This window comes from Anser brachyrhynchus (assembly GCF_964034855.1).
Source record: "Anser brachyrhynchus genome assembly, chromosome: 1".
Lineage (NCBI taxonomy): Eukaryota > Metazoa > Chordata > Aves > Anseriformes > Anatidae > Anser > Anser brachyrhynchus.
In genome coordinates, this window is record NC_137694.1 from 6,314,716 (window position 1) to 6,332,740 (window position 18,025).

Genomic DNA, 18,025 nt, shown 5'->3' on the forward strand with positions numbered 1-18,025 from the left:
CGAAGAGTATTAAAAAAATAAAACTACCCTGTTGGCTGTAGAGATAAAGAAGCCAGGGACTGAACAGACATGGAGGCTGGCCTCCGCTTTAGCAGGGTTCACGGGACTATCTAAAGAAGCTTGCAGCTGCCTGTACTATATTCATCATTCAAAGAGAAGGATTCAGCCTGCAGGGTTGTTTAATCCAGCACTTTTTCTGAAGAGCTAAGTATGCTTTACAAAAATTCATGATTGTGATATCATGTGCTAAGCTTCATTATCATGAAAAAGCAGAAGTGAACTGCCTCAGATGATTAAGATTTTAAATCACTTATTGTGAACGGCTTAAGGAAACTTTCAGACCTCCTGACTTCCAGCACATGTCTACATGACCACAGATGCCAACACAGACGGCCATGCCATGGTAGCTGGACTGTGCAAAACTAGCCAGAAATAACCAAGTTTGATTTGTAGCTGGGCTACTAATGTGCTATATGTCTGTAGGTGAGTTGATTTTTTCATCGTGTATTATCCCCTTCCTTAAAACAAGGATAGCAATGCTCCTCTAGCTTTATAAGATGCTTTTTTTTAGACCAGTGGATCAATATCTCTGTATCACTCTAGGAATTATTACCATCCATAACGATGATAAAAAAAAATCCTCTTATCCTTATCACAGGAACACCACGCAACAAATTATTTGGCTGTATTGCTAAGTGCAGATTTATATAAGAGATACCAGAAACAACTCGACTGGGTTAATAGCGTGCTCTGAAGAAAACCTGCTAATAACATGTACAGACAATTGGATGTACCACGGAAATTGGGGAAAAGCTCCAAATATATATTCCTACGCCTTCCAGGCTCCTAATTGTGTGTTGTGTTTTTTTTAACACCAGACACATGGGACAAGTGCACATTTCTAGACACATTGGTTACAGCAATATTTTTTTCTTTGTTTGCTTTAAAAGCAGGTTAGAAATGGCATGGAGAGTTATACCACGGTCAGGCAATTTAATTTCATGAAAATCCATTCATGACTTTCAGATTTGGGGGTTTTCTTGATGAATGAATAAGAGACAGTTAGCATTTGCATCGTAATTATTTGCAGTGTAGAGTAGGTGAGGATGTTTTATGCCTTTATGTCTGGTTGTTTTTCCTTATGGGTATTACTGCTCCTTTCTGAGCTCAAGTAAGGTGAAGTGCCACCATGGGAGCAGCCTGGATTAGGGGCCACCTTTTGACCTCTGCATCAGTAAGTGATGAGAAACAAGCACAGGGGAAGTTCAGTGTTTTTTCTTGCTCTTCAGAAGCATCTTCCTACCTTATTTCTTTTACTGTAATATGGTAACTTTTTAATTTTCCCAGTCATTGTGGCACATTTAATTTTCTTCTTCCCCTGGTGAAACGTTTCCAAAGGTGTGAAGGAGCGAACACATCAAGTGACCAGTGTCTCAACTGGCCTGTGGCCAGGCCAGCAACTCTATATCTCAGTTTCCATTTCTGCGCCTTGTCAGCAATCCCTGCTCAGAGGGAGGCCTGAAATGAAATAATATACACGAGTTTTTATGCCAGCAGGAGGGTCATCGAGGCACCGGTAGAGAATGTGGTCTTTGGAACCCGTTTGGTTGCATAAATTCCAGTTACTGAAGTCTGTACTTTGCCGGGTGGTTAATGGACTGCCCAATTAGAAACACTGCGAGGAAACCATGAATTTATCTAGAATTTGTCATCTGGTCAACAGTCGAGAAAAGTCAGTAAAGCCAAAGGGATAAGGCACGTTCACGATGTGCCTGTTGTTGGCTTTATGTGCCTGACATGCATAAACTAAAGAGCTTTACTGTGACTTCTTCAACAGACTTGACTTTGGGCAGAGTTGTTGCACTTGTTCCCAGACCTGCCATTGTATATCCTCAGCACTAGTTAATGACCCAATGTCTGTACAGTAAACTATTGGATGTCTTCATTTGGAGCTGAAATGTGTGTGACCCACTAAGACATATTTTTGTGTGATCTTTTTTTACTAGAAAGCTGTCTCCCAGGCTGGTCTTCCCTGCAGACTATGCTATAGTATCACAGTGTAGAAAAGGGAAAGTCTACTTTGCAATCTCAGCTAGAAATATTTTAGCACAGCTAGGACTTATTTTTATCACACTTAATTTCCATAGCTTTTTACTTGAGCCTTATCTTTTCCTTAAATAGAGACTTTCATCTCAGAGGATCCCAAATGCCTCTTGCAGGAGTATTTTTGCAGCTTTGCACTATTGTTTCTTCACAGAAAGTGAAGAAAAATCTCAATTACGGTAAACTGGGAAGCTGTAGCACAACCATTACACCACCAGCTGCGCAGCCTCCATGCATAATACTGCGATTGCTTGGATGCCTTGGAAAATCTCCTGAGCCGCCTTCTGTGTTGGAGGGGTCGCTGTATGGTTGTTGGTTTTTTTTTTGTTTTGTTTTGTTTTGTTTTTAATGGATTACATCTGCCCTTCTTTCATCTCCAGAACTTTAAAGGAGTGTTTTTTAAACTCCCATTTTTAACTCTAGGCCTGATTCCAAAATGTCTAGGGGTTTTGCATCTCCCTTTGTCTTCAGTGAAGATCTGGGGGTTTTAAACCTATGGTAGACAATGGTGGTTTTATCTGGGAGGTTTCTTGTGTAGATATGAAATCGGACCCCTTACCTTGAGGCTTCTGTGGTTAAAAATGTTCTACTTCACTGGCAGCTCGCTGGTATTGATGTTATGTTACTCTGTGCATGAACTGCCAACTGAACATTTCAAAACAGCGTATGAAAGCCTGAGATGAGAAGAACCGAGTGAAGCAGGAACTGAAATGGGGCAGCGCTGAGCATCTTCAAATATTTCAGATTAATTCGAGCAGCGAGCCCTAGTTATGGGGTGGCATGGTTCAAGGAGGAAGCTTTTCTAACTTTGCAGCCTTTTCAAAATTCTCTTTCAGTTCTAGGGGGGAAAGAAGACCAACCTGTGAGTTTGGACGTTACGTTAGCTGAGATGGCAGATGCAATAACATGCTTCAAAATCTCTGTGCTGGAGCTGGGTGCCCTCCTTCAATTCTGCCTGTAGCAGGAAATTATTTGGTGAAATCTTTCCCTAGTCAACCTATCTCTTGTAGGGGGTGAGAAGGCAGCCTTAGAGAAAGAACCAAAACTCTCAGCCTTCCTTTCTCCATCCCCTTTTGCTCCTGTTAGTAATCCCTGACATTTTGAAACCAGAGGTGATAAATAATTGCAAGGTGACTTTTAGATTAGTCATATTTACAAAAGATTTATATATATCTATAGATAGATAGATAGATAGATAGATAGATAGATATAAAAGGAAGTAATTTCAATACATTAGCTATAGAAATATGCCTTCTCTGGGTTTTTGCTCCCAATCTGAGCTCCGTAGCTCCAGTAACAGGGCAGTAATTGAAGTATCAGAACTTGGTACGGTAGAACAGAAACAGTTTGCTTGTAGCTGTTGGTGCAGAAGAGCTTGGCCCATGGCACTACAATTAATGCAGAATTTCATATGATGAGGTGAGAGGCCATGGAAATCTTTCTTGTTTCCTTGCACTACGAGGCATGAAATCTGATTAGTCTTGTCCTGTTATAATTGTGATTTACAATCCTAAAGCTACTGGCATGTTCCCAAAAGACCACCTATATCCATGAGATACAGAGTGGAGTATACTGAAAAGAGAGCATTTTCCCAACGCGTCAGAAACCAGGATGAGTACAGGATGGTTCAGGGCTGCCAGAACTCATCTAGCTTTAACAAGTAAAACCCAGTGTGCTCAGACACCGACTTTTGATGAAATTCTAGATGCCCAAGGAAAACATCCTCCTAAAGTGTATATGTTCCCCATATAGAAAATTAAAGGTGCTGCTGTCACCTGAGGCAGAAAATACAAGTATCTCAGAAGAACAACTTTTCTCAATACCTAACTTACACGTGCAAGTCTGGCGATGAAGTGGACTGAATCCTGTTATCTAGGTTTAGCTTCTCTCCAGTGTGACATAAAAGGAAAGGATCCCAAGTTTCACACATAAGAAAATATATAGGATCCAATGTTTCATACATAATAAAATACATGTGCATGCATAACATATACAAATACTGAGCATGTGTCCAACTTTGATAGCTGAAAAAATTGCCTTTAAATATGAATGCATGTAGCTTTTAGTCTGGAAAGGTGGTTTAATTATCTAGCATCTAATTGGGGTGCTTGATGGTAACAACTGAAAGTCTAGGTTATCAAGTAATTTAGAAATGAAGTTGTCTAGTGAATTTTTACCATGATTATTTAGGCAAATTAGGTATTTGCTGTGCAAATGGGCAGTCCATCGGTGGGAAATGGCTTGCTGACCAGAGATAACAAGGGGACCTAACCTTGTAGCCTCTGGCTGGCAAACCTCAATTAAAATGCAGTCCTGTCTTCTCCATGGAATGCTGTTTCCAAATGCTCATATTCAAGCCGCATAACCTCATTCATCAAGCATTCCCCTTGCCCAGAGAACAAGTTTCTTTTAAATAGGTAGCTTGCTATACAGCACTTTGCAGAGATCTGCTACGGAAGTCTTTTCACTCCACAACAAAGGAAAATGGGATCCAAGCAAATGAATTTGGGCTGGGCAATGAGGAGGGAGGTTTTGCTGTAGCAAAGTCCCCAACAGCTGAGCTTTGTGGTTAGAAAGAGAAAAAGCTTAAGGGAGGGAAGAGTGAGTCTGCTTTATCTTGAGAGGAGTACAGCTTTATTTCTCTGCTGATTCACATTTCTTTTGAGACCTGCTAATTGCAACATCTCTCAGTAAGTTACTTACAGCAGTACTGCTGGGTAGAAATTGTGATAAATGCATAAACTGTGTCTTACTGATTTTTGTTGACATTTTACATGCTTCTTATGCATTCTAAACCTCCATTCAGTAATTGTCACTATGGTACACACTCCTGGATAATGAGAGCGAAAGAATTGAATGAAGCAGTTTCTTGACCATTATGAACAATATTATTCAAGGCTCTATGGGGTTTCTTGCCTGCCCTCCAGTATCTCTCTATTTGTGCTCATCCCCTTATGAATTATCAAGACAAGAAATGAAAATCCTCTGTGTTATTTCCTCTGTTAATGATAATAACAGAAATGAGTTTTTTTTTAAAAGAGATTACTTTGATGGTAAATTTGGGCCTCTTTAATTTTAGTGCACAGCAGCAACATGGAAGCTAGCAGAGGTACTGTAGTTTATTTACCCTTCTACTGCACATTTGGTCTAGAATGCTGTACAGAAAGCTGTTCGTTACATCATTTTCTTTGACAGGACATTGATGCTGAATAGCAGTAGTATAGCAACATGTAGTGTGTCTAAACAGTAGTAAGACATCATCAGTTCTTACATTACCTGAGAAACATGTAATGTGTCATGACACTGCCGTGAAGTTTGCATAAAAGGATCCTGACTTCTGATTTTATAATGGTGCCCCATCAGCCAGAGGTTCGTAAGCCAGCTTAGGTTTTCTTGTACCAAGGGCCTTTACATTAAAGAGAAAAAACTACCGCATGATGCAAAAATGCATTGACTTTATTTTCATGACTAGATGTAGTGCTTTTGGGTAATGATCAGGCATTGCTTTCTCTTACTGTTGTTTGATTAAAATGTGAATACAGTCTTGACTTGATAATCTCACCAGGTACACACGGAGCAAAAAGAAAAGGTATTTTATGCCTCTAATTGATTTACATAAACCGAACAATCTGTTGCTTGTTGGATTGCAAAATGGTTTATTTTGCCCATTGGCCACAGGGGCAACAATATAATATTTTTGATGCCAGAATGTAGCTTTCATGCATTAGCTCTAAAATGACAATATGCTTTAGCCTCTCAGTGCTTAGATTTGCTTCATTTGGAAATCTTTTAAGTAGTAATAATAATAATGTTTTGAGGAAATTGAGTGGAACACTAAATTATTCTCTGAAACCTAAGTTCAAACTGTGCAAGGCTAAGGGAGCTGAAAATCAATGCACTTTTAAAGTCATTAGAGATCACAAGTGAAATAAGTCTGTGTTGCTTTAGCTAAGCTTTTAGTGTGCCATGGTATTATTACAAAATCAGCCTGAATCTGCATTAATTTCACAGTCTTTTTCTTTAAGATGCCCAAGGGTGCATGAAGAATAAAATGTAAATCTCAGAAGGCAGTGTTTTTATTAGTCAAAAGGGCAGTGAGTCATGCACTAAGAAAGTTGACCTGTACCATGCCTAGTATAGGTATGACTGACAACAGTAAAAGGGTGAAAAAATAGCCCAGGCATTCGCCTACTGGCTTTTCATTATGATTTAAAAGGCTATAAAGCGAGAAAAGTGATTTTTTAGTTATTCATGCACATAGCTTCAGAATTGTTCGAGTTGGTGGTAGCTTTCATAGATCAAAGAATTATACATGTACCTAGGACTCTGAGAAACAAGAAAATAGAGATTTTTATTTTAAATATGTTATTTTCTTAAATGTTGAGATTCCACCTACATTACTGAATTTTGTCTGAGTCTTTCCACACTTAGTTGCAGAGTATGCAGTGGAGTTTTTCTCATCCCTATTTGTATGGTTGTTCTTGGCACATCACAGAAATATGTAAGTGACATTATGGACTCCTTTAAATTCTCAGTTCAGCTGCTGGTGACGCCAGTTCTTTATTCACTATCCAAAATGTACCTACACAAAAGCCATAGCAAGCAACTATTAATGCATGGCCTGAAGAGACTAAACTACGCAATCCAAACTCTGCATAAAAGCCTTACTTATTTCAAACCCTGTGGCTAAAGAACAAAACGAAAACAAAACAAAACAAAAAGAACAAAGAAAAGAAAAAACAAATTAAAGAAAGAAACCCTTTCTCCTCACCCATCCCCACCTAATTTTTTTTCTTTCATCTATGGTCAGATTAGCAAGTCAGCACTGTCGATAAATAAACTAGAGAAGTTGTTTATTTTTATGTACTACTGAGAACAGTGTCGTCTTGTGGCCGTTCTCGTAGACTGTGTTGGTTTAACAAGCGTCCAACCCTTTTGTCTTGTTGTTTTTTGTCTTTCCTGCTCCCTGTCCCCTTGTTCCCACAGGCTGTGCGTTTGTCACATTTTCTACAAGGGCAATGGCACAGAATGCAATCAAAGCCATGCACCAGTCTCAGACCATGGAGGTACAGTACTGTATCATTTGCCCTTTCTTTGTTTTCTTTGTGCAAATGATTGCGAATGGTAAAGCCATGCTCTCCTGGACCAGATCAGACACATGACAATCACAGATTTAAACTTTTTACCAACTCACTCTGCCTCACCGTGTCAAGCTTATTTTCCTTAATGACCTGGAAATGCACAATAAGGTTGCCGTGTGGTATCCAACCACGGCTCTTTATCCTGTTTTCAGTGGCATTCAGCAGAAAATAAAAATGCTGTGAATACCACTCCTTACTCATACTCAGAGTATATCTAATGAGTAAATTACCTTTAATATTAACACCCCCTTACCTCCCCCCCAAAAAATTCTTAGTTTCCTTTAAATAGATTTTTAAGTGTTCTGGTTTGCGCTGCTCTGAGAAAAAGCTCAAGAGATTTAATGTGGCCACGCTGAGTTACTAGTGCATGTGTTTTTCGGCAAATAGAATCTCTTTTTAAGTTAATATAATTTCTCCTTCATATAGCCAATAAAAATGGTAATGATGACAGAGCATACCGAAGCTTCCTGCAGAGCACCGTCGTGGCTGGCCCCTCACAAGCAAGGGGCTCTGTCTCCTCCCACACTGCCTCTACGGCCTCGTATTTTATAATGATGAGCAACACAAAACTTTAAACCTGTTCACTTAATGTGAATATAGCTGCAGGCTAACGATCCGGTCATTGGAGTGGTGATCGAATGCCACAGCTTGTCTGGCAATCTCAAACTTTTGTCAGTCTGTGATTTTTGTCATGGTCTTTCAGAATTTTGCACAAAAAACCGCACAAGTATTAAGTCTTTACTTACTCTGGATCTTCTAGCTTATCATTGGAGAGTGCATGTTATACTGTATTATGTATACTGTATCTTCGTGTAGTGATGATTTTTCTCAGAGGTGGCATTGATGTTATGTGCACTTGTTTCTTTTTATTTATTTTTTCCACCAGGACCTTTCGATTTTTCTCAGTGACTTTTCTTTGCAATGCTCTAGTCTCCCACAGCATGCTGGGTGCTAAACAATCATTATTGCGTCATGTCGTTGAGCTGCTTTGTGTAACGAGCCAAGGGGGGAGAGCAGGGGTGGGAGGGTGGAGAGAGGAGGAGAAGGAAAAAAAAAAAGAAAAAAGAAAAAAGAAGGCAGTGCATGAAAATGTCACTAACTGTTTCCCGTATTCTACAAGTAATGATACTGGCATTGCAAAGCTATTGTCTTTCCAAACATCACGTTTGAATTTGGTTGAGCTTATTTTATAATCAATGTGGTTTTTTTTCAGTGCAATGCATTTTTAGACTCTAAACAGTTTTAGATGAGAATCTGCCAATGAGATGAGAATAATTGAAATTATCTTCACTAGAAAGCTGATGCTATACAATATATGTAGTCTGACATTATATTGTGAAAAAACTGCCACTTTGAGTCTTTGAAATAATACTCGTAGTAATTTGTCTGCCATGCACTGCTCCATTAATTCAGATCTATATATTTTGCTGGGTTTGATTCCAGGTAAAAAAAAAAAAAAAATGGTTTTTTTTTGGTAATATTGTGTTTTACCTCTATTTTTCTATGTGTTTTAATGTATTTTTCTGTCTAGCAAAATGAATTTTACACAGCTCTGCCTCAGAAGATGTTAACATTAAAGAGATAATACATCCCAGACAAATTCTCCCGTTCTTCTGTTAAATGCCGTACTCCAAGTGAGGCTGCATTTTGATATGATACTCCTGTTGACTTTAGTTCTGTAGAATAGTTACTCTTGAATCTCAACATCTTTAGAGTCATCATCAGTGAGATCCCCAAATTGGCAAGGCAAAACATTTTGCACTTTGAACATCTGGGTCTTTGTGCCAGTTGAGCTCAGGCTGAGAGTCCCTTGTTGGAGAGAAGCAGTACACCCTCCGCCTCCATGGGTGATGGACTGAACAGAGTCTGTACCTACTGTCTTGCCACCACAAAGAAAAATATGAAGGCAACACGAGATGTTGAGAAGAAAATGGCACTAAATGGGGTGCAGATGCCAAGCCACTGAATAAGGAGGGGAGGTGCACATTGTGTATGTACTGGGACATTCCTCTCAAGATAGAAAATGCAAAAGCATAAAGCAGAAGTCATTCTTTAAGCAAAACAATTTTGCTTTTTTTTGCCAATGCTCTCCTGGTAAAAGTTAACGTAGGTTACATAGTGTTAAATCTTGACTCTCAGCCTGAAACAGTGGTCCCTGGACACATTTATTTCACATTTAATGAAAAAAAGAAGTGGGCTGGGGGGAGAACGTGTATTACACAATCACATCTCAACTCAATTACTGCAGAATTTTTTTTCTGACTTCATTATTTTCTGTTTCTTGGCACGCATCATTGACCAAGATGTATTTTCAAAGTGGGCTAAGAAAGAACAACGGGGATGTTAATGTCCAGATGAAGACATCTCCTAAAATAATGAATTCTTTTACTACTTTTTGCATCTGACTTTGTGACCTGGTTAAATCAACTGATTTTTAAAACATAATTGCTGCTCTGGGTTTCTGCTCTTCTCTCTCATTTCTGTGGGTTTTGTTTGTTTGTTTAGGACATTCAAATGCAGCACCAGTGGAAGACACTAATTTGTTATCATGGAGTAAATTTGATGCAACAATAACCCTTTTCTCATATAGAGCCACTTGCTACATATAATTTCAGTCTTCAAAATGTTTGCTCTCTCAAAAATGATGAAGTGATGAAATATAGAGCAGACAGTGAAAAAATGAATTATAGATTCATAAATTGCAGAGATATTGTTTTTATATAATTTACTGACATTTAAGCATTCATAAATATGATGTCAGCTGTAGTGTTGACTTCTGAGCTGCTGAACTGAGAACTGAAATAGCCATAAAATATTTCTTCCTTTAAAATTCATTTCTATTTCTCTGGAAATAAATTTGATTCTCCTGTACACCTAGGTAGCAGTCAGTAAGTTCTGGTTGTTTTTAGCCCAATGCTACCAAAGTTCATATTAAATACAGGACAGCTTGCTTCTTTATTAGCTAAACCAGAAAATTTTCTCTCACACCCTTCAACCTCCAGATCCCTTTTTTTATTATTTTTTTAAGGGCCTTGTTTTTAATATTAGTATAAAAATCACTGAAGAGAGGTAATTGTGTAACAAGATGACTGCTTCATAATCTTTATTTGATTGCTGGAGTGGTATGTATCTCCTTTCTTCCTCCCTGAAACAGTGAAAGACAATTTTACGATGAAACACGCAGGGAAGGAGTTGGAGGTGGAATAATAAATCGCAAGCGATGATTTTCTAAGATAATTCTAAAGGAACAGTGTTGATGGGAGATCTTCATAAAAGAGATATTATTATTGTGGTTTATTTCATCATTTCATCTGTTGATTTTGAATGTTCTTATCATTTGTCCTGGTGTGAGGTTCTTCAAAGAAAAGGTACTCAGCTGCTCATTGTAGATAGTAGAGGACAGGAACTTTTCTCAAGATGTTCACAGTGTTGGGAGAGCGGACAGAGGTTAAGTAAAACCCCGCACCCCGTCCTACACAACACACTTTGGCTAAAATGCTGCTGTGTTTTTTGGACTTGAGTCATCTTTCACTCCTACCATTGTGTTCAGATTGAAGTTAGACAAGAAATTAGAATAACAAAGCAAGGTGGTGGAGGGAAGTTATTCATTGGCTCCTGTGTAGCTCGAAAACAGTGTGGAATGGATTGGCAGGTTCTGTGACTCACCAAATGCTTGAGTTAATTTGAAGAACTGAATCATTGCAGTTCGCTCCCTTGATTTGAGAAAAAAAAAAAAAAAACAGACTTGAAAGGTTAAAATGTGAAAACATTTGATAGCAGGGAAAAAAAGTAGCGGAGACATCATTCACATTCACGTCTCATTCTCACAGCGACTTTGCCGAGGACTATCCAACCTGGAGTCCAAGGTTGGACATTTAGGTTCCCTTGACAGTCCACCTAGTCCACAACCTCCTACTTCTTCTCATGAGTCCCTCAGACATGGGTGAGGAGTAGACTGCAGACCAGATCTCTGGTTCTTTCTTAAAACCTCCCTATTTCCTAAGGCATCTTGCAGCCCTCCCATATCATTAAACAAGAGGCTCATAGAAGCACTAGGAGAATCAGATAAGAAATAAAAGAATGGTGTCAATCAGGAATGGGCTGCTATCACCAGAACTAGTCGCTTTTGGTCTGCGTCCTGCCCTTTGTTCACATCTTAAGGGTGTTTGATACAAAGCGTGCCAGGGAGCAGACCGCAGGTGGGTGAATTGTCCAAGCAGCATCGCCCTTCGTGCTCACGCGAGGTCCTTGATATGAAAAGGACCAGTGACCCGTTGATAATGGGCTCTGCAGTAAATCTGGACCTATTTACTTAGGGTACAGGAGCCAGCTGCACCGAGCACGACCGCACAGTCAGCCCATGGTGGCAGGGCGGTGTTGGCTGTGTGGTCCCTGGCAGCAGGGAGGTTGGACACCTCTCCCGTTGGCGATGCCTTGAAAACAGACTGCAGACAAAGCATCATGTCCATCTCATCAGCTGTGAAGCTTAATTAAAGAGGACTGGTACACTCGCTGTCTCTGGCAGCAGTTTTGATAGCTGGAAGGAGAATAGAGCCTGAGGAAAGGTGCTTTTTTAAAAAGAACTAGGGAATCAATAATTCTCCGTGGCCTCTTTTCCTACGAAGCTGAAAATCTTAGTCCTTGCAGTCCTACATATGCCAATCACAAAGAGAAGGCGAACGGTCAGGTCGTGCCATCGCTGGTGGCCCTAGGGGACATGGCTGAGCTCACGATGCAGGGTTGACTCGGTGTGATTTAACTCCTCTGTTTCCCGATCTGTCTAACCACAGGGCTGCTCTTCGCCAATCGTGGTGAAGTTTGCTGACACCCAAAAGGACAAGGAGCAGCGGCGTTTGCAGCAGCAGTTGGCACAGCAGATGCAACAGCTCAATACTGCCACTTGGGGAAACCTCACAGGTCTTGGAGGACTCACACCACAATACCTAGCTGTAAGTTCATTTCAGAGGCGATGGCTATATAATGCTGTATTTATTTTAGAACCATGAAAACTAGCTAAAGTAAACTCCCTTCAATAACGTGCTGTGTCCTCCGGGACATGTAGCATGTCTTCTAAAAAAAACTCTGCATGTTTATTGCATGGTCTAAAAATAAATAACAAGGAACAGAATTTGAATAAACATTTCAATGTGTCACTGCTGTCCAAGGCAAGCACTTAAAGTTTACTCACGCTACAAAATAAAATTTGATTCCATTAGTTTTATGGTTCTTTTGAACGTTAGATTCTGTTTTTTATAGCAGGGATAAAAATTAAGTTATTCTTTAGGGAAGGACAGATAGGCATCTGAACACTGTACAGTCTGTATTTATATGGTGCGGCTTCTAAACTTGGATGTTCTGGTTCAGTCCTCTAATTTTACATATTTTCATCTGGAAATTACTTTTACTTTAATGCATGGTCCCATCAATGCTAAACATGCGTGATTCATACTATCTTTTACAGAAAGCGAAGATGGCAGAGGAAAGCAATTTGTCTCTCATAAATTTAAAATGATATTTCCTTTGATCCGTATGTAAGATGAAAAACAAGTGCTAGCTGCTGCCCCTGTTGGAGAAATCTGAAATGCATGGCCGTGTGTCTTAGGTCCTGGATTGCCAAGTCTCCCTTTGCAGCACAGCTGAGAGAGAGCCTCTGTTTTGGGAGGCTCTGCAGTTGCGTGCACTGGTTGAGAAGCTTTTTGATAATTTGGGGAGTTCCTGGTGATTCTGAGCTAGACGAATAGATGCATCCATATATGTACTGCATATGCATAATTACATAATTTGTATGCATACAATGCTTTGGTACAGTGATATAATGATAAACAGCAATTTACCTGGCAATTAAAAATATATATTAGTATTGAGGTAGGCTAATTAATACTGAGGTAGGCTAAATTGCTGTATACAAATACCAGTCTAATGAGTATCTGTGTGCTTGATTCATATAGATAATAAAGAAAAAAATTAATTCAAGAGGGTGGGGGAGAATGGACCGTGATTGACAGAGATGAGTTATAGTAACTACTAGACTACAGAGGGTTGTAATTAGTCACGCTATGTTGGTTTAAATAGATTTAACACCTGGTTGTTAAAAAGAATAAATTGATTAATTGTTTTAAAGCAGCAATGTTATTGAGTTTCCCTTGTGTCTGTGTGTTTCTTAATAGAGATTAGACATTAATATGGATTTACAGCGTTGACTCTAGGGATGTTCATTCCAACAATAGACGGAAGCAAGAGACTATATAAATGTAAAGGAAAGCATAAATACTCCAAATGTGAAATGATAGCTCATTTTAGTTTTATCTTCATTTGTTACATTAATGTCAGATAGATTGCTGTTTTGTGTTGTTAATTTGCAGCTTCTGCAGCAAGCAACTTCCTCCAGTAACTTGGGTGCCTTCAGCGGCATTCAGCAAATGGCCGGTAAGTTAAAAAGCATTTCATTTTGCTCCAGCTATGTTTTGTATTCTTAAGCTATTGAATTCTGTACCTCTAATAATCACATTGTCGGCTGGGGGGTTGTTGTGTATTAAATGTGGCAGATGTATTGGCAGGGGACAGCTCGCAGTTCAACGTCAATAGAAACACTTTCTCCCCTCTTTCAGAAACTGAAATTAAACCCACTGCTCCCAGGTTGTGCAAACAGTTTGTCTTGCATTAGTCACCTGCCATTTGTCCAAAGTAACCAATTGTAAATTGCAGGAGAGCTCTTAGTCCCTGCAGCTGTATCCTTCCCTATGAAAAGTGTCAGTAAAGCAACAGCAGGATTACATTCTAATTTCCAGTGAGATTTCTGTGTCCGGAAAAATCAAATTAATGGCAGCCCTCAAACATTTTAATAATAGGTGGTGAGTAAAAATGTTCTGACCTTTTTAATGAAACCCAAGATTACAGGCCTACCTTTAGTATGAATTTTCAGGCTCCTTTTATAATCATGGAAAATTAACTGTGTGCCTTTTTGACTTTGGAACCCTAGTTGACAAAATTACACAACAGAAGCTTTTATGTAAAGGTATAATCTTTAGTCTGGGGGAAAAAGAAAGGAAGAAAGAAAAAAAAAGAAAGAAAGAAAAGGAAAAAAAAATCAAAGCGTGAGCATATTTGAAAGCCAGCTAGTTGGAGGGTTTCTTAGTAATGAGCTGTGTGCCAGTAGTAACTGATGTGTAGTGATTAGCAAAAGGTCACTCCCACTGTGTGACCTACCATGCTGATACCCTAACTTAACATGATGCTAGAGAAGGCAGCATGTGCAGTAAATCAGAGCACAGATGCACATTATGCCTGCCGCGAGAAACTGTTAAAAAGCCTTTTTTCTTGTTAGAGGAGGGGAAAAAAAAGGAAACACAAAACCCCCAAATTGCTACATTAGTTTATTTTAATCATGAACCCACTGAATCAATGGCATACAACATTGTGCTTGCTTCATCATCACAAAACAAAGACTAAAATATTCAGAAGTCTTTATGAACAGCATTTTCTCACTTATCTTCTAATCCTGATCTTTTGCTTCTCTGGTTTGGCTTTGAATGAATCCTGAAATACTTTAACAAGTATAGATATACCGCACAGTATAGCTATACCCCACAGGTATTCTTTGCTCAATCGTTATATTATGCCATTATTGCAGTGACATCAGAGACTAATGTGAACCTGCTGTCTGACAATATAAATTGGCCTACAGATGACAATATCTCTGAATTATTCTCTCTTCCTCAGACCTGCTGGCAGTGCTTGCTGGTTCTATTATGTTACACTTGCAATCTAGCATTTTTTCATCAAAAAAATGTATCTTAATATGATAAACAGAACAGAGCGGTTCAGTAACAGTTTTATACTTGGCAGTTTTGGAAGTGGCTTTGAGCTCAGAGATTGTGTTTAATGTTTTCATATTTGGTTAGGTCTGCAAAATGAAAGAATTGAGACACTGAGGAAAAATAATGTGATATATATCGCATTATATGCACCTTAGAAGTTTTCTGTTGCCTGTTTCTCACTGTTAGTGTAGATTCAGCTTTGTCTCAAACTGTGTTGAAACTAAGAATTTTAGTCAAGTAATTTGAGGAGGGGCTCTCAATCCAGGATGGGATTTATTCTCTGAAAATCATATGGTCTTGAGAGTAATAAATCATCTTAAGAAATCGTAGCAGCATTGCTTTTACTTGAGCGATATAACTTCTTGACAAAATATTAGATTCCTAATGGGCTCATATAAGGGATAATTTATTGACTGACTGCCTCTCCTGGAAAATAAATATTTTTTTACCTTATATTCATGTTATCAAAACTGCTCTAAATTTACTCCGTTCTTTCGCCAAAACATGCCACTCTTCAACCTTAAAGTTGAAGGTCAAATTAGTGATACTAAATTTCTCTCCAAGCTAAAGCTGTACATGAAAGCACAAAAGACTAAGCACTATTTCATCATTAGGACCAAGAGTTCATGTCCTCTCCTCAGAAATCATAAATTATCCCAGACTTTATCTGCAGTACTGCTATGCTGTGCACCTTGTATTAAAGACTTGTATGTCACGTTTTACGAAAGGAGTAGAAAATTATCCTGTGTCTGCAGCAAGGTCTCACATTACCTGCAGAAGCCATCCCTAAATGTTTGTCCCTACAGTCCAGAAAGTAGCATAAAGGCCCAGAGTTTTTTTAACTTAATCTGTATACATTTCATTTTATGAAATGAGTCCAGTATGTATTTTTCATATTGTATGTGGCTTGCGTATTAATAGAACATGTCAAGATGAAGACTAAAGTCTAGACAAAATCGAGTAAGGTGCCTAAGAAGATCCATTATTACAGCTTGCACATTCTTTGAGCTAAAAAAATATGTTTACAGTTAAATATTTGTACTTGTTCTTGTGCTGAATTTACTGGGGAGGGTTAGGCATTCCTCAACATAAGCAATGACAGCATCTGCATGCTTGGGTGATTCTGCATGCAAGAATTTATTCAAACGTGCAGTGTGTTTGAGGGGTCAAACTTTTGTCTTTGAAGTCAGTGGGTATGCTTACCGCTGAATTCAGACACTAAAAGTTTGATCAGAAGCCACAGAAGCCATTGAGATTTCATTCTTACTTACATGTCAGGGCCCTAGCCCATGCCAGGGCTCTAGCACCTCTTCAGTGAGTAAGTCCCAATGAAGTCACGGTTTGCTAAATCAGGATGTTTCATTCACTTGTCCAAAACTGGGGACCTCCAGATCTGTAAGTATTTATTTGTACTACTAGAGTTCATGGTGTCCCTGAACAGAACAGAAGGGACACAGCACACAGCCTGCTGTGCAAGTGAAAAAAAAGATTTACTATGCAGTCCTCTGTGTTACTATTTCTTAAATCAAAGCAATTTTCTTTGCAAGCAGAGCAAAAACACTAGTCTTCAGTGTGAAGTTTTAAATTCCCTTTCCATTAATACCATGCCTCAGACTAGTTAAATTTTATGTGGCAAAACCAGGGATTCTTTGGTTTTATTGAAAGGCACATTTAGGTATTTTCAATTGAAGAGAACTGGAGTTTGTTTGGAAGATGGGGATCCAATCCAAAGAAACACAGGGATTAGTCTCAAGAACTCACTAACACAGAGACATTAAACACACAAAGCATGAGCTCCAGAAGTGAAAGTTGTTTTTGGTGTAGCAGCCCACTGGCACTACTGTATGTTCAGTGTTGCCTTTGCCCTATTTTCATAAATCATGTGTGAAGTCCAAGTAAATCATGAACCTGGCTTAACTACAATTTGTGATATTTAGATTTGAGAGGCAAAAAGTAGTAGCTTGCCATTTAGCTTTCCAAGCCTTAGGGTTCCACACTCAGTTCCCCAGCTTAGATTTTCTAATTTTTATTGAAAAATGAGATTTTCATAAAATCATTTTATTTCAGGAGTCAAGCTGAAAAAAAAAACAATTTAATATGTCAAGACTGGTAAAAATAAGTTGGCAGAGTTTGCAGGGCTGCTTTGTTATTATAATAATCCCCTCGTCTTGACTACAGGAGCTAACCCTACCTTGCCAAATGCTGCTTTATTGTTCTTTGTGGAACATGCAAGCACATGCCATCACTGAGCATATATTTTATAGTTTTTCCTCCCTGCCTACAGTATCTGCTAATGCTAATTTAAAGGCAATGTTTTCTCTCACATGTCTCTCAAGCTTCGGTGTCTAGCCCGTGCTTTGTCTTTGGGGAAGGCTAATAATGTGGACGAATTACATTATGTGATTTGATTGTCTTATTGTAAAAAGACAATGCAAGCTACATTCAGCACCAGCAAAACCATTTCAAGCAAAAATAAATAAAAAAGATTGCTTCCTCAAATACATACAAATTTACAAAATGCATGGAAGGCTTAGTTCAAAGGTGATTGATGTCATTTGAATATTTACATTAAATTTGACTCAGATCCAAAAAAAAATGGAAGCTATTCAAGCCAACCTGCCTGTTAAAGAAGAACCTGGAAAGTACTATACCAACAGTAAAAACAGGGAGGTTTAGGGAGGTTTTATACTCTGCTGGGTGGCTGTAAAAAAAAATAAAATGCCCAAAAGTATATTATCTATGAAGATTTTCTATTGCCTATTAATATGAAATGTTTTGACAGGAATAAATATTTGCTTATACAGGAATATTTCTATATACGTGACCAGTCAAGACACGTAAACATGTACAATACTCATAAAAGACACAAAAGGACTCTTTTCAGTGGACAGACAGTGTATTTTACTTCCTGAAGTCATGCAGGAGAAGAATTCATGCTTTTGGCTTTTCTTGCTTTGGATTTCA

General features: G+C 38.7%; 1 protein-coding gene across 17 annotated transcripts in view; it reads left to right on the forward strand.

The window, feature by feature from the left end:
* The window catches only part of CELF2 (CUGBP Elav-like family member 2), a 567,685-nt gene that overhangs the window by 499,230 nt on the left and 50,430 nt on the right, over nt 1-18,025 (forward strand). For 16 of the 17 annotated variants that reach the window (XM_080580950.1, XM_080580958.1, XM_080580956.1 and 13 more), the window contains 3 exons: nt 7,090-7,169; nt 12,035-12,193; nt 13,607-13,670. In XM_080580950.1, the coding sequence (XP_080437076.1) occupies nt 7,090-7,169; nt 12,035-12,193; nt 13,607-13,670 (303 nt within the window). The remainder of the gene's footprint in view (nt 1-7,089; nt 7,170-12,034; nt 12,194-13,606; nt 13,671-18,025) is intronic. The other variant, XM_080580953.1, reaches the window with a different exon arrangement.